Source organism: Alligator sinensis, unplaced genomic scaffold (assembly GCF_000455745.1).
Source record: "Alligator sinensis unplaced genomic scaffold, ASM45574v1 scaffold1355_1, whole genome shotgun sequence".
Classification (NCBI taxonomy): domain Eukaryota; kingdom Metazoa; phylum Chordata; order Crocodylia; family Alligatoridae; genus Alligator; species Alligator sinensis.
In genome coordinates this window covers 860456-883604 of record NW_005842435.1, presented here as the reverse complement: position 1 = coordinate 883604, position 23149 = coordinate 860456, and the positions used below count along the sequence as shown (strand labels likewise).

Below are 23149 nucleotides of genomic sequence, written 5' to 3'. Positions count from 1 at the left end.
CTGAATCCCATCTGGTTGAGAGGACCTAAAACTTTTTAAGTGCTTTAATCACTGTTATTGTGCCCCATCCATGGGTTCCTTGCCAACTATGCTTCTGTGACTTACACATCCAGAATACTGCATGCCTGTCTGGACAGTACATAGCACACTTCACATGATTTAGCTATATGCACACTCTTATGTACTTACAATTTAGAGACAATAAAATCACTGTCTATGTGTAAGTGTCAAAAAGGTCACTTAAGTGTCCTGGTGCACTGAATGAAGTTTATCATGCTTTCTGACAGACACGTGTAGTAGTATCAATGGATTTCCAACTTTTCGTTGATGGGCACGTAGATTGTGGGGGTGGCAGAAGTGTGTTGGCAGGGTGTTTCTCCGTTTGATCTTTGATCAGTGAAGAGTCTACTTCTGATGATGAGTCTTGCAGGGTTGATGTGCTGTTTGAAAGCCAGGGCGGGGAGCAGAGAGATGGAACATTCCTTTCAAGGTGTGATACTCTTGAAGTATATGTCATAATTGTTTGATTAACGTTTTTATAGGCCCCACTGCTGGATGGTATATGGAAACCAGAATGTTTTCTTTCTGTATTGTAATAGGTTTGTGTCACAAATTCAGGTTATAATCATTCACAGATTCAGCTTATTTTTCTGACAGAATGTTCTTATTGGGTGTGGGCAGTTTTTAGGGTGGTGCGTTAGATTCAAAAAGTATTCTCCGGGCACATCTATACATGCTATTACTACACATGAATAAACTTTGGAGCTTATTGCTTTGGACTTCATTGCTCATGGGTGCGCTATTTGAATGTGGACCAGGGAGCAATTAATGCTGGAGCAATAAACTCTGGAGTTTATTTATGTGTAGTGCATGGAGCTGGTCAGAGCAGCCCTGGATGGCAGAGGATCCTGGGGGTCAGCCTGGGGCTGCTCCCCCTGGCTCAACATGCTGCAGAGAAGCTGGTTGGGCCACAAGGATGCTTTAGTACAGGGATAGCTGGCAGGCAGTCCCCGTACTGAAGCACCCTCATGCCCTAGCCAGTCCTTATCAGCTACACATGCACTGCTGAATTTTTCACTCCACAGTAGGTGTTTACAAGTACTTGTATATACAAATACTGTCCTGCTGTGGAGTAAATTAGTTTACTCTAGCCTAATAGGGGCAAATGTATAGATTCTGAACCATTTACTGCGCAGCTAATTAGTCAACTGCACGGTAAATGTCTCATGTAGAAGTGCTCTCCTTAGAGCAGACCCTGTCTGTAGGCTCTGGCTACAAGTTAAAGCTTTCTTGATGTGTTTGGGATGTTTACTAGGGCTGTCCAAAGCTTCGGTAGCTGATTTGATTCAGAGAAGGTTTGGCCTGATTCAGCAGCTGAATCTCCGAATCTGAATAAAATCAGGAGACCCATTAATCTCTCCAAATTGTATTGCAAGCCTCTGAATCAATTCAGAGAGATTCGGAGATTTGGCCATAGACTGTACAGGCAGGCACTAGGCAGTGCTGGTGGGAGCAGCTGGGGGAGCAGCCAGATGAGCCCCAGCTTGAGCTGGCAGCCCCAGGGGAAGCCACGGCTTGTCTGGCTGTTCCCCTGGCTGCCTCCCTGCCAGGGTGAGGCAGGCAGTGCTGGCATCCCTGGGAGAAGCTGCAGGGGCTGGGGGGATGACTGGGGAGCTGGGGGGATGGTTGTGAGCTGTGGGAATGATTGTGAGCTGAGGGATTAAAGCAGGAGCTGGGGTAACAAAGAGGGGCTTCCCCACAGCAACCAGTTCAATTCCCCATTTCCTGGTTTGATCTCCCAATCATTCCCCCAGCCCCCACAGGTTCTCTTGGGGCTGCCAGCTCAAGCCATGGTTGGTTCGGCTGCTCCCCTGCCAGGGCAAGGCAGGAAGTGCTGGCAGCCCAGGGAGAAGCCACAGGGTTTGGGGGGAATGATCAGGGAGCTGGGGAATCAAACTGGGAGCTGGGGGGAAGCCCCTGTTCATTCCCCCCAGCCCCACGGCTTCTCCCGGGGCTGCCAGAACTGCCTGCCTCACCCCAGCAGGGGAGCAGCCGGACGAGCCACAGCTTCTCCTGGGGCTGCCAGCTCAAGCTGGCGCTCATCCGGCTGCTCCCCCAGCTGTTCCCTTAGCACTACCTGCCTGTATAGTCTATGGCCAAATAAGATTCAGTGCTAAATATCTTTGTATTTGGATTTGGCCAAATTGAATCAGGACAGTGATTCAAATCACCAAATCGAATCACTGGCCCTCTAAATCGCCGAATCCAAATCCAAAGTGAATACTTTCTGCTTCACACAGGCCTAATTGTTTACTAGTTTTGTGGAAATAGCTGTGGTCCACATCTTTTTATATACAGTTGCTTCTAGGGTGTCATTATGCATGCAGATCTTGTTATCAACAAAGTCAATGTTAGTTTGAAAACATTCCACAGACAATTTGATGGAAGGGCAGGAATTGTTGAAGAGGCACTGGAGATTAAAAAGCAAATTTAGGTGTTCAGTCCAGATGCTGAAGATACCATCTATGTATCATAGCCATAGTATGGGTTTAGTGGTACACTTTTCTAAAAGCTTGTCTTCAACATTTGTAGAAAAACAAACAAACAAACAAAGTATAGTTCAAGTTATAACTGGGTGAGTCTCATAGACCATCTGTATTTTTAAATTTAGTCTCTGATGAATATAACGCATCCAAATCAGTTTCAGCTTTGAACAGAATACATTTCTCTAGTTTCAGGTTGGGCTATTTTCCCATTTATAACGTCTGACAAAAATTGTTTAAGAGGCTGTTTTGCTGAGAAGCAGTCCTTAGCTCCTCCACAGTCAGGAGTTTTGAATTCTGTTATATATATATTATAAAATTCGCTTATTGGGTCCAAGGCAGGATCATGGATGCTGTGTAAATACCAAGATAGATGAATAGGGAGTATCTGGAAATGGAATCTGTGACACGTAATTTTTTTTCTTGCATTGTTCTGTATAATGCATGGAGTACTGTTCTTGGGCTCAGGAGGCCTTGTAGGCTATTCTTGGCTTAGCAACTGACTTGTTGAGAAACCTTTGGCAAGTCATTTAATTTCTGTGGGTCTCATCTCCATAGTCTTAAGAACATATCACAGTCTTTGAATGATCAATGTGACTTTTTGCCAGTGTAATATAAACTTGTTATCGATCCCTTCATTTATCTGAGGCCTCTTGATAAAGAAACATATTCTTAGACAAGATCATCCAACTGGCCCTTGGAATATACTGTTTGTTTCAACTTCTCTCTCTCTCCTGGACTTTGTGTAAATGAAAGCTGATTCAGTAGGGCTTTAACTTTCCCTTCAACACACATGTCACCTTCCCAGTGGTATGCTTTTCAGCTAGGCTATACTTTGAAACATATTCTCCAAGAAGCAGAGAATCTCATATTTCAGGGAAATGCTTTTAAGTTTTGTGACACAAACTAAAATGATGGAACTCTATTCAGGGTCTTATTCAAAGAGTTCTTACACTCTTTGAGGATGTCTGCTCTGCTTCAGCATTGGCTGGAAGTGCTACAGTTGAGACACATGCTGCACCTGCTTCACATGTACTACCTCCCAAAATAGAAGGAAGATAGCTTCCCTTTTTTATTTGTAACATGCACCCACCACTGCACTAAGACAAAAATATGACTTCCATTTTAGGAGTGTGTGTGTTTGTGTGTGTGTGCGCGCACAGACCAGGAATAGTATGCCTTATTGTGGCACTCTCTGATTGGTACAAAACTATAGACCAGTGGTTCTCAAACTCTTCAAACGTGAGGCACCCCTCACTAAACTCAAGGCACCCCTCAGAAAATGCCAATTATTCGCTTTCATTTGTTTTTGAATATGGAAAAATAATAGGATTTTTTTCCTGTTACACAGGACTCAGAAAGATAACAACAGGTTCTAGTATGTCCTCAATGCTGTGGATTCCTATTTGAGTTTATCTTCTGATTCATGTGTAGGTGTTTGCACACCTAACACTGCTAATATTGTGTGGCATGCCACAGCACCCTTAAAAGGATCTTGTGCCACCCTAGAATGCTGTGGCACCCTGATTGAGAATCTCTTCTATAGACATACCATGCACATACATCTTCCTGCTTTTCTAGCCAACTTCCTTCTGCATCCCCACTTCCAGGTAAGTAGATATCCAGAAGATGGCATTATACTGTACTGATATTTTAGTAATCAGTAAAAATAGCATTGTAGAGGTTCTTTGTTTTTGTCCCTTAGTGATTTCCATATCAAGTATTCTTATTTTACAAGTCTTGTTTTTCCCCTAACGTTAGCATCACAGAATCACACAGAGATTCAAGCTGCATTCTTATCATTGTGCATATTGTTGCAAGCCACAAAGGTTCTCCAGGACATACTAGGCCCTCAAACACTACTATGTTTGACTTTCAGTGACCCCATTATCCACAAAGATTTTACATCAGTCTGAAGTTCAGCAAACACTTTGGTTGGTACTGCAAAAGGAGTACAATCCAGCTGGCTCTCCATGATCTGTAGAGACAGCTAAAGGAAAGCAAATTAAAGTGCTCTTTTTCACCAAATCGGCTTATACAGCTGAATACATATGGAAATATTGTGGCCTTATGAAAGTCATCAACAAGAAGATGATCTTCTGAGTAAGATATCGTTTTTACATCTCTCATCAGAACTTCACAATCACAATTGAATGTTTTGCTCTGCTTGTTAGGCCATGTATTTTGCTGGGACAATGTACTTGACAGAAGGGCAAATAAGCCAAGTGTTTTAATGTTGCTTATTTACAGTCTCTAAATTCTCTGGCCTTCTATCAAGTAAAGATGCAGAAAACATAACTAAAATTTATGTTGTGCCAAGTTAATAGCAGTCTTCAAAAGTGCAATCAGATACCAGGAGTGGAATTATGTAGCATAAGTACTGCAAGCATGTGAATTGTTATCTCTCAGAAACCTAGCAGTAGACTGCAATCGATATCCTGTCAAACAAAAAGAGATAGCCTTTCTTAAAGAGATGAACTTTAAAATCTTGTATTTTTAAAAAGTGAAGCAATCGTGTCCAAATCCACAAAAGGAAGCAGGCACTTCAAATGGAATTTCACTGGGATCTAGATACCTAAGTCAGGTGCAAAACACTTAAAAGCTGTGATCCTCAAAATCCCTGGTAAGCCAGGGGTAACTTTAGAGACACTTAAACTGCACAGACACCTCAATATTCAATATTAAATTATTTGGTATTTAAAGCTCTGCTTTTGCCTATGTCCAGAGGTTCTTCAGTCTTGAAAGACTTGATCAGAATTCACAAACTTGACACTTCTCTGCCTGTCGCCTGTGAGATTTCATTTGTTGTGCTTTCTGAGAGCACATCTACCATATACCAACCACAGTCAGTTCCATTCAAAATACAGTGGCCACTTCCTTTCTTGAAACCACAGCAGAGGAGCTATCATGATCATCTTTTTCCCCTTGTACCACTGTGATTGGAGCACTCATCTACAGTGTGGCAAATTTAAATGCAATTTTCTTCTCAGCTGCAAGGGTTCAAGCTCATATCCTTCAGGAGAGTGCCTCTACCGAATTGGCTGCATTATTCAAAAAGGCTTGTGACCTCTGTAATCAAAGGGCATAAAGAATGAGGGAGGGAAGACCTGGGTTCAAATGTCTGTTCCAAAGACTACGTATGGATTGTGTCCACTATCTGTTTTATATAAAACATGTACAGGTTGCCAGAAGCAGGGACCAGAATGCAAATCTCTCTTCTTCCATTGAGTGCCCTAAATTACTGGTACTAGGCTGAAGATTCATGCCAGGTCCTACTCCTTGTTTCTGGCTCAATGAATCTTGAACCCCTTTATGTGAATTGCAACGTTTTCAACAGGAGGGAATATAAGGGTGTTTTCCATTCCTCACAGTGACCTTGGTACTTAAAAGTTCTCTCCAGAATAGTTGGAGATGAGGGGTTTTGGACAGTCCTTTTTTCCTAGGAAAAAGCTACTTGTATTGTACAAAATTGGACACTCCTTGAAAGGACTTCTTGGGAATGCAGCTGTAACGGCTAGTGCTAAAGGATGTACCTTGCATCTCAGATGGGTTGAACCAAGTTCTGTGATTAATTTTGATAATCACCATTGCTTAATTAATCTGCAGAAGTGTCCAAAATGTGCTAGATACTTTTTAAATGGTTAGATGATACATGCTGTACTTTTAGAAACCTGCAGGCTAACAAGAAAAGACAGAGTGGTGAGGTGAAAAGGTACCATGGCCATGCAAAAGTATCAAGGTGACAATCAGTACATATCTATAAATTCTTAGATCAAGTCTCCATCGAAACTCCATGTGTATTTTTCTATTCTAAATTTTCTTTCTTTAGTATATTTTAAAAAAGTGTTTGGTGGGTTCATCAACATAAAGTTCCTATTCCTGGTGTTTGTTATATTTCATTTTCTAGAAAGGTAGCTATTACATATGGGTATTAAGGGGGTACCTCAAAAAGGCAAGAACTACACCATAACTCATACAGACGCATAGATAATCAGGTGCATGTTCAATATACTACATCACGCCAGGAGAAAAGGGGAATCTTGAAATATCTTGTAAGAGTTGTGATAATTATTCTTCTCACTGAACTAGTCAAAGCTCAAAGATATTCTCTCTCATATTTTCATACTATTCCATGATACATTATGTCAACTGGAAAACGGTGTGTACCACCTAGTATGCCAGTTCCAATTTTGGCTTGATATGAACCAAACACTGCAAAGGAAACCTTGTGGAATTCAAGATCCATCCAAAACCAAGAAGTGCAAAGGAGCTTGGAAAAAGCTAGGTTGTATTCTACAAAATTAGGCTGTTTCTATAGTGGTACTAAACCAGAACCCAAACACCCTCAGAATTTAGGAATGGTCAGGCTGGAGATCTGAACTCCATCCATGCCCTGACCTATATTTAAATTGGTTGTTATATAATGAGTTTTGTGCCTTTCCATTTATCCGTAAGTGCCTCAGTAGTTTTGTAGCTTGTGGATTTCTGCTATAAGGAAGAATTTCTTCCATTCAGATTCTAACTGGAGAATATGTATTACAGAACAATGGAAAAGAGGCATGGGAGACACTTAAGTGTCAGATATCCTACTCCTTAGCCAGTACAATATTGTTTCTTATATTCTCCAGTGCTTTGTTCTGTCACCTTTTAAATGCTTTTTGCTCATTCTCTTAGGACACAATCTAACAGCTCAATAGATCTCACCATTAATTAATGTTCCCTCATATATATTATTTCAAATGTCTTTTTCCTCTCCTGTGGTTCAGAGTGTATGCTCATTATCTGTATCTCTCTGGCTCACAATTTCACAACAGTCTTATCAATTGCCTTTGACTCCTTCTGTCTTCCCTCCCTTTCCCCCCACCCTTTTTTCAAATGAGGATAAGAGAGCTTAATCAAATTAGGAAATTATAATGAGGCAACATGTACTGTGGGTTTCATTTGACAAGATGAATTCTCCAAAGGGCAGCTGGATGTGTGATTGATGAAGGGACAGGACTGAGAAAGGCAGGGAGGGATTTGGCTCTAATGATAATTGTTCCATCAAAAGTCAAAGTTAAGGCTGTGATTGCATGTCACAAAAAAGAAAGAAAGAAGAAAGAAAAGTATTGAAAGGGCAGGATGGATGAGAATAGCCAAGTTTTGCTGAGTCACTGTTTGCTGAAAAGTTCTGGGTACACTGCTCACCTAAGGACTATGCTTAGTTTTCAGCTAGTTAGGTCCTCACGTTGATATAGATGATAGAAGAAATAAGGTCCCATCATCAGCATTTTAAAAACTGTCTCCTCCCCAGGCCTCCAGAGCTGCCCCACCTATCTTTTGAGCCTTCTATGCCACTATTGTTCCAGTCAGTGCTGGAACTCCAACTCCCAGCAACATCCTGTATCACTTTATTAATATTACCAACTGCAAGGAGCCCAAAATTGTATGGCAGTCCTCACCTCCTCACCAAAAAACCCCAAAACAATAGATTAAAAAAATAATGACTTCATTGTTTTCACTTTTGGTTTTAAGCCTTTAGAATGAACTCAAATCATGTTTTGAAGCTTTGAAGCTTGAAGTCAGAGGGCATAGAAACTTACTTTTAAAAAATAATTTCAATAAAAGCTGAGATTCTCATTTAGCTACAACACTCCAAGAGCTGGTGTTTTGAGGGGAAAAAAAGAAAAAAACCCACCATCATGAACTGGCAATGAAATAATTAAAACTAGCAACAGGAAGAGCACTTTCTCACTGGATGTGCAACTGGAAGCTAACTGCTTCAACTCACCCCCAAACACAAAATAGACATTAACTCAGCTAATCTTGCTGGCTATAGACCTCTCCAGTCTTGCTTTGGCTTTCATTCCCCATAGAATATCTGGTATGCTACTAGTTAAGTCATTACTATTAGTACTTTTTGCAATGTTTCGCTCCTCTGCCTTGCTAATTATCTCATATCTGAACATAGATCAATTTCATCTGCATTGATTGATTTCAACTAGATATTGATCTGCCTTTGTGATCTTGATCATCATTCAGTTCTCTATAGTCTAGCTTCCCTCACTTTGAATCCTGCTTTCTGGTAAAGACCATGACTAGCATATTAAACCCCAGAGGAGGAAGAGACCCATTCTGTCCTTTTGCTTGATATCTTAGTGGTGAGGGCACTTACCTAGACATCAGGGCTAGGAACAGACATTCAGAAAGCTTAAGCCTGAATTGATTCAATCTTTGCAGGTTAGTCTAACTTGGCTAGGCTAAATCAGTTTTGTAACTGGACAGACATCACAGAAATGCAGGCACATGCCTGCAGTAGCTCAGGCTAAAAGTTGGGGGAAGCTTGAGTAGCCCTCTCTTCTTTCCACAGTATGGAGCTAAGACAGGTGTGGCCCGGATCAGGAGGAGCTCTGATTAGCCCATCAGGGAATTAATAACAGTGTTTATCATCCAGTTAAGAAAACAACAGAGGGACATTACCAGCTTGATTCTACCTGTTGATTTAGCTGGGACCATAGCCAGCATGTGGTCTGCTAGCTAATACACAGAAACCTCTCAGCAAGGCAGAGGGGAGGGGGTAATCCCTCTTTAGCAGGGAGGAGGGGGAAGCAGCCCTTAATCTATGCTGGAGCTGCAGCCAGGGAGCAGAGGGGAAGGGCCAGCCCTGCTGTAAAGCAGAGTCTCAGCCCAGAGAGCATACCGGGATACTGGGGGTGTCTGCTTTAAACCAGCAAGGGGTCTGGGACAGACATTGCATAAACCGGTTTGAGCCTGATATTACATTCAACCACGTTTATTTCAAACTGGTTTTGGCCATTCTCAGATTGGTTTATGTGCACTGAACATCTGCTCTGTTACAGGTTTAAACCAGTTTCTGATCACTTAAACCGGTTTATGTGTAATGTCTGCCCCTAGCTCAGGAGACTCAGATTGTAAACCTTCTACACCCAGGAGGGGTTTATCTCTGACTTCCCAGCACAATGCAAGTTAATTACCTATCCTAAAAAGATGCATTAAGGTGGCTACATTACATTACTTCTTGTTGTACAAGTCTGTAGTGAGTCTTAGATTTGTGTAGTCTCCTGGGTTTTGGTTCAAAGAAGTCGATCACCTTAGTGAGGAGTAGCTAAGACTAATCTTACTAGCTAATTCACACTGTAGCTTATGGAACACTAACTTCTCTGTTTAGACAACTTTGTAATGACTCAATATGCCTTTTCTGGGTAGAAATATAATCAATTTATTTTGAGATTCGAAGGGGGGCTTTACCACATGTCAGCTTGCTCTATGGTAACTGCTTATGTGTCTGCTCTTATTCCACATTCGTTTAGCCTTTAATTAAAGTATTCACGTTATTGCAGGTTAACTTCCATTTAATGTGGGGTAAATGTACTCATACAGGAGCTGCTGACCTATGGAAGGGCCCCACTCCATTTTATACCACAGCAAGCTGATTACATGTTCAATCCCTCTTACTTCAGTTCAGTGTCCTAAGGAGAAGTGTATTGCAATGCATGTAGTGTATCTCCAAGGATAATTAATGCTAGCGTCATAAGGGAGACAGCAAGGTTTGAGTGGACAGGGCACTAATCTGGGTCATACATGGGAGATGTGGGTGCTATTCCAAAGGAACTGTTTACATACCAAGATTTTTAAAAGAAAAAATTATATTTGGATAAGTTTTTGCCTGCTTATCCTCATTAGCCTTCTGCTCTAACAAGAGCCAACTTGCATTCCATGAGTGTTCACCCTGGGAAATGTTGCACCTTATTTGACAAAGATCCAATTAGTCATTAAATGCTTCTCCCTCTGAATGCTAAATTATACTCAAAGGATGGATGCTGGAGAACAGAGCTCCCTGAAAGACCTCTGAGTATAGCAGCCAGTTTCAAGCTAAGAATAGATGCTATCTTACTCCCCACAAGATGAAACGCTGAAATGGAATAGCCTGGCCAATTAGCCTAATCTGTTTTCCCGCTAATCTGCTCCACACATATCTACCAACCAGAACGTTAACCCCTGATTTACCTTAGGCATGCCCCAGTGCCTAGTGCTTGAAAAGATTGGGACATTTTTCCATTGTCCCAATAAGAGTACATACCTGTTACATAGCACTTTTCACCCTTGGAGCTTAAAGCTCTTTATGCAGGTTGTCAGTGTCATTATCCCTGTTTTAAAGACAGAGACCCTGAGGCACAGAAACGTGGAAAGACTGGCCCCAGCTCACCTTGCAGGCCAGTGTTAAAACAAGGAATACAAAGCAAGTCTCCTGAGTCCCAGTCCAGTGCTCTAGCCACTAGGCCCCTGTCCCCAGGTGTCCTGGAAGGGAGGAGACCTTTGCTTTCAGTGAGGCAGAAGTTTCACCTGGTACTGCCCTCCATCCATTTTTCTAATCACAATGTCAGTCGCTCAGCTTCAAAAGGAATGCCAGAGAGCTGTGCGAGTAATGGCTTATCTGTAATGTGGTGGTTAGAGCCCTGTGATAGGGAGACCCATGTTCAACCCCCATTTTGGTTGAGGAGACCTATAGTCACTAATCTATGGGAGCAAAAGAGGGTGATACAAAGTCCTTTTCTGCTCTTGAGTCTAAGTCCAGTAGTCGGGGCTTTTCACCAACTCCATTTTCAGACATCTAAGGCTGCTTCACAACCACAAAGGGCATGTGCACTTACTATAGCTGATACTTAGCGTGCTTACCTTGTGCAAGTATGTAGTCACACAAAGTTGTCTGTGTCGGTGGAGGCAGGGCTCTGTGTCCAGGAATAAAACTCCTCTGGGCATGTAAGTTCCAAAACCACTCCATAAACACAGAAACATGGGCCACATCGATGACCAGGAAAGACTAGAATGTCACCCTAAGTGTTCCTGCCAGATTTTTTAAATGTTATTTTTAAAATTTGCTTAATGATACTACAGGTCTACTTAAAATACCAGAAAAGCTATTTAATACAATATTTTATATGTATTTACCTTTCCCTATCAATGTACTTTAGTTCTCATCTACAGAACCCCATGCAATTCCATTTCTGGTCTCCCACAAAAGTCTTCCAAAACTTAAACTTCAGCTTGTCCTGTTCTTCCAGACATATGAAACACAATGTACAGGGCCAGATAAACCCTTTAGTGGACCCTAGGCAAACAAACTTGTGGGCCCCTACTTAATACTGTATATTTATATTACTCTTCTCACTCAATAATTATAACATGTAAAATAAGTACAACTGGGCCTCTTCTTCACTTAGGGCCCTAGGCATGTGCCTAGTTTGCCTAGGCATTCATCCAGCCCTGCCAATGTACCAAAAAAGTATGATAGTTCTGTTGGAGACAAACAAAACAAGGCAGCATTTCCTGAATTCTTATGTGAGGGGGGGGTCCTGAATTTTCTTGTTTGTTCGTTCATTTTTGTTTTTGTTTGGTTGGGGATTTTTTGTTCTGTTTTGTTTTTTTGTTTCCTGGGGTATTTTTATCTTAACTGATACACTTCAGTAGTAACCCTCAGTATCAGTTATTAGAATCTTTGAATCAATAATGGACCTATTTGTATGTTTCCCCCCACACACACAAAAAAGAAGTGGGGGAAGAAATATAAAAATGATGTGATCAGAGGAAGGGTAGTGATATGCCTGGATGACAGTCAGGGCTTGGCAGGGAGAGATTTAATACTGGTCAATGATTTTCAGAGTTTTTATTGTTTAAATTAGGCTATGAAGAGATCCTTTATTGATGGATTGGTTACTGGTGTGTGGGTGGGGGGGGGGGGGGGGGGGGGAGATACCTGGCTATGAATTATTCACTGTGATATTTTATACCTGTACACTTATTTAAAGAGACTGTTTGAACTGTTAATGTTCTTGAGTATTTGGCACAACAAGGGTCCCTCCACAGGATACTACTTCAGGATACTGATGAGGCATAGATCCTCTGATTCCCTTAGCTTTCCTATATCCTGAGGAGGGTTGGAGGCCCACTAGTTCCCTGGACTACCACTTTTCATGTTGTATGTTGTCCATGGAAGCAGAGGAGCTCTCTGTGTCAGATCCCCAGTTCTTCATTTTTTGAAAAAATGTTTCATGGGCTTTATAAAAATCACACCATGTCATGTGGCCTTCACAAGAAGGCAATAAAGAGGCAGCATGATATAATGGATAGTCCACTTCTATAAGAGTCAGAAAGTCTGGGTTCATTTTTTTTTCTGGTTTTGATCTTGCTACCTGCCTGCTGTGTGATCAGGAGCAAGTTAGTGTCTTTGCTGCTTCTTTTATCCTTTGCCTCTCTTGACTATGTAGGCTCCAGTTCTGGAAATACTTGCCTGCATGCTTAACTTGACTACCAAGAATAGTTCCTTTGACTTCAATGATATGCCCAGTGGTAGTAAAGATAAGCCTGGCTATTAATTGATAGGCAGGACTGGCGCCTTAGATAGCAAGTCTTTTACTCTGTACTTGTATGGTTCCCAGCACATTGGGACTACAATCGCAGCTGGGGTCTCTAAGCTTTCCTAGAATACAAATAACAACAATCACATATAGCCATATTTAACTTATAAAGTAAGCATTTTATACATTATAAGCATAAAAAGGTCATGTTCATTAAACAAAACTTTAAAAAAGTCATGCCCTAGATTTTAAAGTGTTTATGTAAGTTTGGAATATTTTAGTCAAGCTTTCTTTAGCTTGGAGGACTCCAGAAAAATGGAGTATATACCTATATACTCCATATATATGTGTGTGTGTGTGTGTGTGTGTATACACACACACACACACGTACAGTGGGGAAACTAGCTTGCAGGGAGTTCCAAGCTGCTACATTCTTAGGTACCACAGCTAGTTTATTTAAAGCTAGCTTGGCTACCTCTACATCACCCTATGTTGACACACTATCAATCAAAATGTAGGCACTTAAATCCCAAATTGTGGTCCCAAAAGCCCATTCTCAACTGCCACTTAATTTTGGAGGAGTGCAAGCTACATATGTGCCTCAGTTTTTCCCTTCAAGTTTCCCCAGGTGCCTAAAGCCCTGTTGCTCGCCATGCACAAATGCATGTAAGTCTTGATGGGGCAGGGAAGCTCAACATTTAGCTCATATCTAAACTTGACTGGGATCCAGAAACTAGCTACATAGAGAACTTTGAGGAAACAGTTCTCTTGTGTTCAGGAAAAGGTCCCAAGAGATCAAAGGTACCTAAGCCAGAAAGAAGTGAGAATTAAGACAAATCATCTTCTCAGCCTTTCTTGTCTGCTCTATGTAGCTTCCCACTCGGCGTACTATTTTGGAGCCCACGTTGGAGTACCCTACTCTCCCCATGGAGCTCAGGCAGGGTTCTGGATTCCATTCCAGGGGCAAGGCACATAAAAGTTCAGTTTTACAATGCTTAGTTGCCTTTCTGTGTCTCACCTTACAGAACATTCTACTCTGAATCCCTGCTACAAGTACAGCTGTTAGTAGGGAGATGGTTACCAGGCAGAAAGGCAGAATGACACCTGAGACTAACTGGTTCAGAGAGACATAAGCTTATGTAGGCAACAATGTACTCCTTCAGATACTAACATCTAACAAAGTAGGATGTTACCTACAAAAGCTCATGATCAGAGGAAGGGTAGTGATCTGCCTGGATGATGTGATCAGCTCTCACTTCTTGTGGCACCCTTCCAGAGGACTTTGTGGCTTCCCAGGATGCCCCAGCACCCTGGTTGAAAATTGCTGGACTAAGGTAAAGAAATCACAGTTACAAAAACAAAATATAATTTTACCTTCATATTCTCTTTAAGCAACCTTTAAGTTCAACCCAATATGTAAATACCCTTGAAGTCTTTCAAATTGTATCTAAATAAGCCTTGTACATGGCACAGAGAATTGTATATCATTCATACAATTCATAACAATACATTTACATGTAGTAAGCATTAACAATTTGATTCATTTTTAGCATCTTTTCTTCATAGATGGACTAGGTAAATTTCAACAAGGTTTAACCAGGTGCAATATTTTTTAGTAATATTTTTTAGTTAGGTGCCTCACCTAGGGACATGTAGCAACACATGATACCAGTCAAAATTTCAATTATGAATAAGATGTAAGTGACCTGAAACCAACACAGTTTTGTTAGCTGTCTTCAACCATCCTAGAAAAAATAATCTAAGTCTTTAGATAACATCTAGTAGTTTTTAACCTCAATCAATTAAAACTGGAAAGTAGGGGGGAAAAGAGGCAGGGAGTGTTGCTTTCTATGTTAAGGAGAAATATACATCTTCTATAATCAAGATGGGACCAGAGGAGGGGCAAATTGAGGTACTGTGGATCAAAATACAAGGAGGCCAGGAGGAAAGGGACCTGGTAGCGGGGGTCTACTACGGACCACCACACTAGGACGATGGGCTAGACCTGGAATTCTCAAGGCAGCTCTCAGAGGCCATATGGTCAAGGGACGTGGTTGTCATGGGTGACCTAATCTACCCTGACATCTGCTGGGAGGAGCAGTCAGCCAGGTCTAACCATTCACACAGGTTTTTAGCCTGCATACAAGACCTTCACCTAACACAGGAGGTATACAGTCCCACTAAGGGAAATACCTTAACTGGACTTGGTGTTGGCTACAGGGGATGACCTGGTGGGGGATCTGCAGATACAAGGTAACCTAAGAGATAGTGACCATCAATTGATTGAATTTACTATCCGGCAAAAGGTGGGAAAAATAACCAGTAAGGCAGAAGTGCTAGACTTCAGAAAGGCCAACTTCAATATGCTCAGGAAATTAGTTAGCCAGGCACTGATGGTGAACAAGAATATTGGTGAGATGGGAGTCCAGGACAGGTGGTCATTCCTAAAGGGAGTGATCCTTTGGGCACAAAAGGAGACAATCCCTTTGTGCATGAAGAGGGGTGGGGGGCAAAGGGGCCAAGAAAACCTTTTGGCTGAACAGGGAAATTCAGGAAAGTGTAGGAGCAGAAAAAAGAAGCATACAGGCTGTGGAAGCAGGGGGTAGCTACCAAGGAGGTGTATACCTATTTGGTTTGCACTTGCAGGGAGTCAGTTAGAAAGGCCAAAGCTACAATGGAATTTAGGCTGGCAACGAAAATTTAAGACAACAAAAAGTCCATCTTCAGGTATATAGGGAGCAAAAAGAAGTCACAGGGTAACATAGGACCCTACAGGGCAGACTAGAGCAGTTGGTGAATTCTTCAATGACTTTTTTGCTTCCATATTCCTGAACAAGGATCAGGACAAATCTCCCAAATGGATTATAGACAAGCACAGGAGGGAAACCACCCCACCGACTGTTAGTGCCGACTTAGTGAAGGGACACTTGGAGGGGCTGGATGTGTTTAAGTCAGCAGGCCTGGGTGATCTTCATTCAAGGGTGCTGAAGGTATTGGTCAGTGTCATAGCAGAACCACTGGCACAGTTGTTTGAGCATTCATGGTGCTCAGGTCATGTCCCAGAGGATTGGAAAAGGGCTGGTGTGGTCCCTATTTTCAAGAAGGGGAGGAAGGAGGATCCAGGTAACTATAGGGCAGTTAGCCTTACCTCTATCCTTGGGGAAAACTTTGAAAAAATTATTAAGGATGACATTTGTGGGAGTCCAGCAAAAAAAATAATTTCATAGATTTCATAGACATCAGGGCTGGAAGGGACCTCGGAAGATCATCGAGTCCAGCCCCCTGCCCAAAGGGCAGGAAGTCAGCTGGGGTCATAGGATCCCAGCAAGATAAGCATCCAGTTTGCTCTTGAAAGTGTTCAATGTAGGCGCTTGAACCACCTCCGGTGGCAGGCTGTTCCAGACCTTGGGGGCTCAGACAGTAAAGACATTCTTCCTTATGTCCAGCCGGAAACGGTCTTGTAGTAGTTTATGACCGTTCGACCTAGTCGTCATCGCTTGGGGCGCTCTGGTGAACAAATGTTGAAGGGCAACCAGCACGGGTTCATAGCAGGTAGATCCTGCCTGACTAACCTTGTTTCTTTTTATGACCAGGTCACAAAATGTTTAGATGCAGGACGAGGTAGATGTAATCTCCTTGGATTTTAAGAAAGCCCTTGACACGCTATCTCATCGTATTCTCAAAAATAAACTGAGTGGCTGTGACATAGATGATTACACAGTCATGTGGGTGGCAAATTGGCTTAGTGGTCACACCCAGAGAGTGGTTGTGGATGGGCTGGCATCAACCTGAAAAGATTTGAGCAGTGGAGCTCTCCAAGGTTCAGTCCTTGGACCCATGTTGTTCAATGTCTTCATCAGTGACTTGGAGGAGGGCATGGAGAGCACTCTGTCCAAATTTGCAGATGACACCAAATTATTGGGTAAAGTAAACACACTAGTGGACAGGGAACACATCAAGGCAGATCTGGACAGTGTGGAGAAGTGGGCAGAACAGAATAAGATGCAATTCAACAAGGACAAATGCAGAGTGCTTCACCTAGGTTGAAGGAATCACCAACACACTTACAAGCGGGAGGTGACCTTCTGAGCAGCACCATAGCAGAAAGAGATCTCAGATTCATGGTTGATTCCAAACTAACATGAGTCATCAATGTGATGAAGTGACTAGTACTTCTAGCTGCACTTTATCATGCATTAGCAGATGCATTACAAACAGGTCCAGGGATTTCCCCTTTATGTGGCACTGGTGAGGCCGCAGCTGGAGCACTGTGTCCAGTTTTGGGTGCTGTACTTCAAGAGGGATGTGGATTTCCTTGAGAGGGTCCAGAGGAGGGTTAGGGGCCTGCAGGTAAGGCCCTACAAAGAGAGATTGAGGGACCTGAATCTCTTCAGCCTCCACAAGAAAAGGCTGAGAGGTGATTTTGTGACCATCTACAAATTCAATGGGGTGCGACAGCAAAGGGTAGGAGATGCTCTGTTTACCAGGGCACCCCTTGGAGTAACTAGAAATAACAGCCACAAAGTGACAGTGAGCAGATTCAGGTTAGACATCAGGAAGAACTTCTTTATGGTAAGAGTTGCCAGAATCTGGAATGGGCTTCCAAGGGAGGTGGTGCTCTTCCCTACCTTGGGGGTCTGTAAGAGGAGACTGGACAAGCACCTGGCTGGGGTCATATGACCCCAGTACTCTTTCCTGCGCATGGCAGGGGGTCAGACTCGATGATCTGCTGAGGTCCCTTCCGATTCTAATATCTATGAATCTATGAATTGTTAGCCACAGCTGTAGCAGCTAATAATAGGCATATAAAATCATTTGGTTGCAATCTCAGTCATGGAGAAATGATCTTTTCTCCATAGCACATCCAAAACCAGAGGCATGATACATTTTAGGTATCTCCGCATGACATTTTGAATGGTGCTGTAATAGAATGTGTCAGGATGGAAAGAGGCAAAAGATTCAAGCAGTCTATGGGTTAAGCTTTAAAACTCAAAACCAGTTCTTTTGTTGTCTGAAGAGGTTGATCTTGTTTTTATGAAGTTCCCTAATGGTAAGACTATTTCATGATACTCTGTCTCAGATAACCTTCCCTCCCCCAAACTTATTACCAGTCAGCTGTGATTGATGACAGCTCTTAAGAGTCCCCACACCTGAAATCGATGCACACACATTTTCACTCTAGGATATTGATGATGCTTTGATTATCCCCAACACGGGTAGCTGCAAGATGCCACTTCAATCTTTGCTTTGCTCCATCACATGGCGAGTCTTTCACAGCTGCTCTGCACTTCTAGCACTGTTAATCATGAAACTCCACACACTACCATGTGGGTTCAATAGCAGGGAATTAGCACAGAGTGAAAAGGGCTCTTTAAAACCACAGCTGGGCCAACCCCTGAGGGTCATATTCAGGCTGCTGATGGGCTAAACTTAGAAGGTTTTGTTTGGATGGCAATAGTTAGTGTATTCCATGGGAGGGGAGATCAAAGCACTTTACAGACATTAACTGATTCCTGTGATCACATCTTCAGTATTCACAAATCAAACATGTAGAAGTATCTTTCATTTGTAAATTTCATGAGAAGGAAATCTCATGAAATTGGATTTTCCTGTGAGATTTATCCCTTGCCCCCACTTCCACAAAGGCAGGAAATAGCATGGGCATGTAGCAGCAAGAAATAGAATTGTCATAGCTGACCAACAAAGCTGTTTACTTGTAGATGTGTGAATACTTCACTAATCATAATAATCACTGACAGAGACTCTGGGAGAGGATAGTTAAAGGATTAGTCACAGGAGTGATTTGATAACAATAATGCATATATGCAAACCAGCTGACTGAGCTATGATGGTAAAATCAAAACTAATGGGAGCTCTCATTTTTGCTCCATCTTCATTATCATTATTATTTATTGGGTGCTTGGCACCACACAACGCACAGTGGATGATATGTCAAGGCCTGGTATTCTAAAGGACTATGTTATGACTGTAAGAGGAAGTGGCTTAGTGGGGTTGAAGAGAAACACTGCCTAAACAGATGTTGGTAGCTGGAGGGTAATACTTTCAAAGCCACAGGGAGGAATTGCAATCAGAAATGACTCTAGAATGACCCTTGCATGGAACTGAACTTTTTAAATATGGGGCTGCGGGGCTACAGTGGCAGATCCTGGGAGGTTCCTACACCACCCACACTTTAAAACCAACTGTTTAGCAGTGGCAGCAGCATTTCTAGAATGGCAATGCTGAGGGAGTCAATTGACTTCATGGTTGATTATAATCTATCCGGCCCCTTATGAATTCTTCATTCCACAAGTGTTAACAACCCTCTCTTCTTTTTAATAGTCTAGATGTTCCACCAATCAAACTAGCTTTTGTTCTGCAATGTTACTGTGTGTTAGCTGCTCCTGAGAATGAAGTGCCTGGTTCACAACCCTGCCAGTTGTTTTTAACTCATTCTGATGAAGTTATATTTGTTTTGGTTTCAACCTTAGGCTAGATACTACAGGCCTAGGCCACTAGTGCATTACTAAAGCTTCTAGTTTATTTTTAACTGGAGAAAAATATGTTATTGTATATGTGATGATGATGCACCTCACCATGTAGACCCCTCTTTTCAAAATTCTAAATCCACCCATGCAGAGCTATTGAGGATACCTGAGACCCCTTCAGTAACTCAGTTATGTCAGTGCAGAATGTATTAGCTATGACCTGTGGGGCTGCTGTATTTTCCAGGCTTCTCCGAGTGAGGTTTATTCTCTGCATTAAGTGTTCTAAAAACATGGGCCACATCTTCAGCTAGGGTCAGACTACATGGACGGGATAACTGTACATGTAAAGGTGGTTTTAGGCATTGCCCTCATCCTCTTGCTCTCCATGTAGTCTGGCCCCCCTATGTTTTGACAGACAAGCCTGTGGACTGCTTTTATTTCAGCTGGCTTCAGTGTCTACAGAAGGGCAAGAAAGCAGCTGAGGATTGGCGTGGTTTTAGAGCATGTCAGACATGCTTTTCCTCTTTTCACTGTTATACCTCACAGTAGCAGGTTGAGCTATATAAGTGGCCCTGTGGCTCCTCCTCTGACAGTGTTAGGTATATATGAGAATCAGGCCCTCTATATTTAATTTGCCTTGCCTTTGACAATTCCAAACCAGCCTGTTGTTGTGTGAACATATGGAGATAAAAATACAAAAGATACACGTCAGTGAACTATTTGCAAAACACATGAAGAAGGCATATTGCACATTTGGGGGCCAGACCCTGTTCCACCTATCAGGCAAATAAGTAGACCTAGGTGCCTAAGGGTGATTCTTTTCCACCCTGCTTCAGTCCCTGAAAAACAGTTAATGTAAAAGCTATGTCATACCTCCTCCTCATTCTTTTTTTTATCATTCAGTCTTAAACATAAGATGATATGTTAGGACATGGATGCAATATTGGATTTTTAGGGACTTGAACAAGGTGGAATAGAATTGCACATAAGCACTTGAGTCCACTTAAACACCCAGTTGGTAGAAAAGAAGCTAGCCCTTTGTGCTTTCAGTTACATCAGGGTGCAGTGAATGCAAAATGGGTGTGCAACACTGCCATTCTGATCTGGTCATTTTGTATGTGGCATTGCTCTAGTGTTACCCATGTGTAATATAATTTCTGTACACAATGACCTGCTTTGCAAGCATCACTTTGACACTTATCATTTTGGTTTTTTTATATCATGCTCATTTGCTGCAATAGTATTTGGTTTTGAGTAACTTTCAAAAATAGCTTTTCTCATCCACCTCCTCGTCTCCCCACCTCTTCTCACAGCTCTCATTGCCAGTGCAGATCCTTATTTTCCAGTGTGACTGAGAAACATGGTCACACAGAGAAATTTCTGGTAGAACAGATCTTTGCACTTAAAGGAACCATCCTGCATAAAGTGGGGGGAGATATAAATAGCTGACTGCTTGCCACCAGTGCTCAGGGAGTAGCAATCCAAATGCAAGTTCTTCTCTTTTGCTGAAATCACAATTTAAACTACATCCTCACGTGATAAGGCAAAAGGCCAAGCATCCGTGTAACAAAATCAAGACTGCCAGACCTGAACTCAGAAGGAAGAAGAGCAGTTTTGCAGACTCAGTTAGCACTGATTCATAGAAGCCCAGGCTCTTCTACCCAAGATGTTCACCCAGCTTTGTTTATGCCACACTCATGATTCAAACACACTGGGAGAAAGTGGCCATAGTGTTTTTTCCTATTGGTTTGTGTTTCCTCCTGTAAGTACCAGAGAGATGAACCAGAAGAAAAACCTTAATTCTGAAGATCCCTGAAGTTCAGTGAAGTTCATCTCCAGGCCTGAATTGCATAGCTCAGACCCACCTCTACCAGTAATCAACAAACTGTTCTTATACCTGTTTCCCATTACATTTTAATCTAATTTCCTCCTTCTCTCTCTTTTTTCTTTTTAAGGATGATCCCTGCTACAAACAAAGCCTTTGTGGTGAACAATCTTGTTTCGGGAACAAACTATGACCTCTGTGTCTTAGCCATGTGGGATGACACTGCCACGACCCTCACTGCTACCAACATTGTGGGATGTGCCCAGTTCTTCACCAAAGAGGACTATCCTCAGTGCCAGTCCATGCACAGCCATTTTCTGGGGGGGACGATGATCTTGGTCATAGGAGGCATAATTGTGGCAACTTTGCTGGTGTTTATTGTCATACTCATGGTCCGGTACAAGGTTTGCAACAATTCCCAGGGGAAGATGGCCAATGTCAGCAATGTCTACTCGCAAACGAATGGAGCACAACCTGTTCAAAATGGGGTCCTGCCCCAAGTCAACCCAAAAGTGGTGGTGAGAAATGAACTCATGGAATTTAACTGTGAGTCTGCACGAAGCAGCATTTCCTCTTCGTCTAGTTCTGTGAATAGCCGCGACTGTGATGACTATAGCCTTCAAAGTGAACAGGGCACATTGTCCAGTAAGTGGAGGCCCCCTTCTAGGTCAAAACACAACATTGACCGGCTAATGGGAGCTTTTGCCTCCCTGGAATTGAAGTGTCAGAAAAAGGAGGATACGATAGACTCCAGAACTTCCACAGTGGCCCACCATTCGGACAGAGAGCCACTTCTGGGCCAGCATGAGTCCAAATTCCGTAGCCTCCTCACATTACCTCTGGAAGGTAAAACTAAACGTAGCCATTCTTTTGACATGGGGGACTTTGCCACATCCCAGTGTTGCACCTACCCAAGAAGGATCACAAACATTTGGACAAAGCGAAGCCTCTCGGTCAACGGCATGCTTTTGCAGTATGATGACAATGACCTACCAGGGGCAAAAGGGACTTATGGGAGCTCAGAATGGGTAATGGAAAGCACGGTGTAAATAAGAGCTTCTCCCCCTCTCTTCTTACTGCAAGTGTAATAAGGTTTGGTTTTGTTGAAAGGCCATAAATATGAAAAGGGGAGGAAAAAAACATTCTCAACCTCATTGGCCAAAAGTAGAATAAAATAAATAAAATAAAAGAGAAAGGAAAAAAAGAAAATAGGCAAATAAAATGGGATAATAGAGGAAAAAGATAATGAAATGCTAATAAGCATGTATGGTGTCACTAATGTCTGGCTCTGAAAAAAAACGTGTGAATACTTCAAGGAATTTACTAGTTGTATTTAGCATTGCTTTCCAAAAGTTTCCTGGCCTCTCAGTGAACCATCAAACAAGATTATCGTAAATGAAGTTTAAAGTGGGTATAGCAGCATATATGTGATTCAAAGTTGTTGGGTTTTTTTCCCCCTTTCCTTTTTGGTAACTTGAGAAAGATACTCCCATGGATAGAAGACTAATGCAAGATTGTTACCTTCTGTCATTGCAAGTGTTTCTTGCCGCAAAACTACAGTCAGGTCATCCATAGGACAAAAAACAGATTCACTTTTTGGCTTAATCTCTTGGTGTTAACAGCTACATATGAAGAATTTTCATTCTTGTTCTTGGGTTGGGAATTTTTCTTGTTTGTTCTTGTTATTTTTTCAGGAGAAATGGTGTTTCCTTTCTTTTTTTCTTTTAGTTTTTATTCTCTCAAGTCCCTCTGTTATAACCAGGGATGCGTACAAAGATCAAACTTTTGATGTAATGTATAGCCCACCTCCAAAACCTTCCCTTATGTCCAAGGAAAATAAAATCTAGGGGTTAATATATATTTTTTTTAATAATCATTTTTCTTCCATCTCCCTCACAGTTTCTGCTTGTCAGTGCACAAGGCAGATTTCAGTGGTTG

The 23149-nt window shown here is 42.1% G+C and overlaps 1 protein-coding gene across 1 annotated transcript in view; it reads left to right on the top strand.

Annotated features, from left to right (window-relative positions):
- The window catches only part of LRFN2 (leucine rich repeat and fibronectin type III domain containing 2), a 63188-nt gene extending 40786 nt beyond the window's left edge, over positions 1-22402 (top strand). The window contains exon 2 of the mRNA XM_006030284.1: positions 21342-22402. Coding sequence (XP_006030346.1) covers positions 21342-22260 — 919 coding nt within the window. The 3' untranslated portion in view covers positions 22261-22402. The remainder of the gene's footprint in view (positions 1-21341) is intronic.
- Positions 22403-23149: the final 747 nt, after the last annotated feature.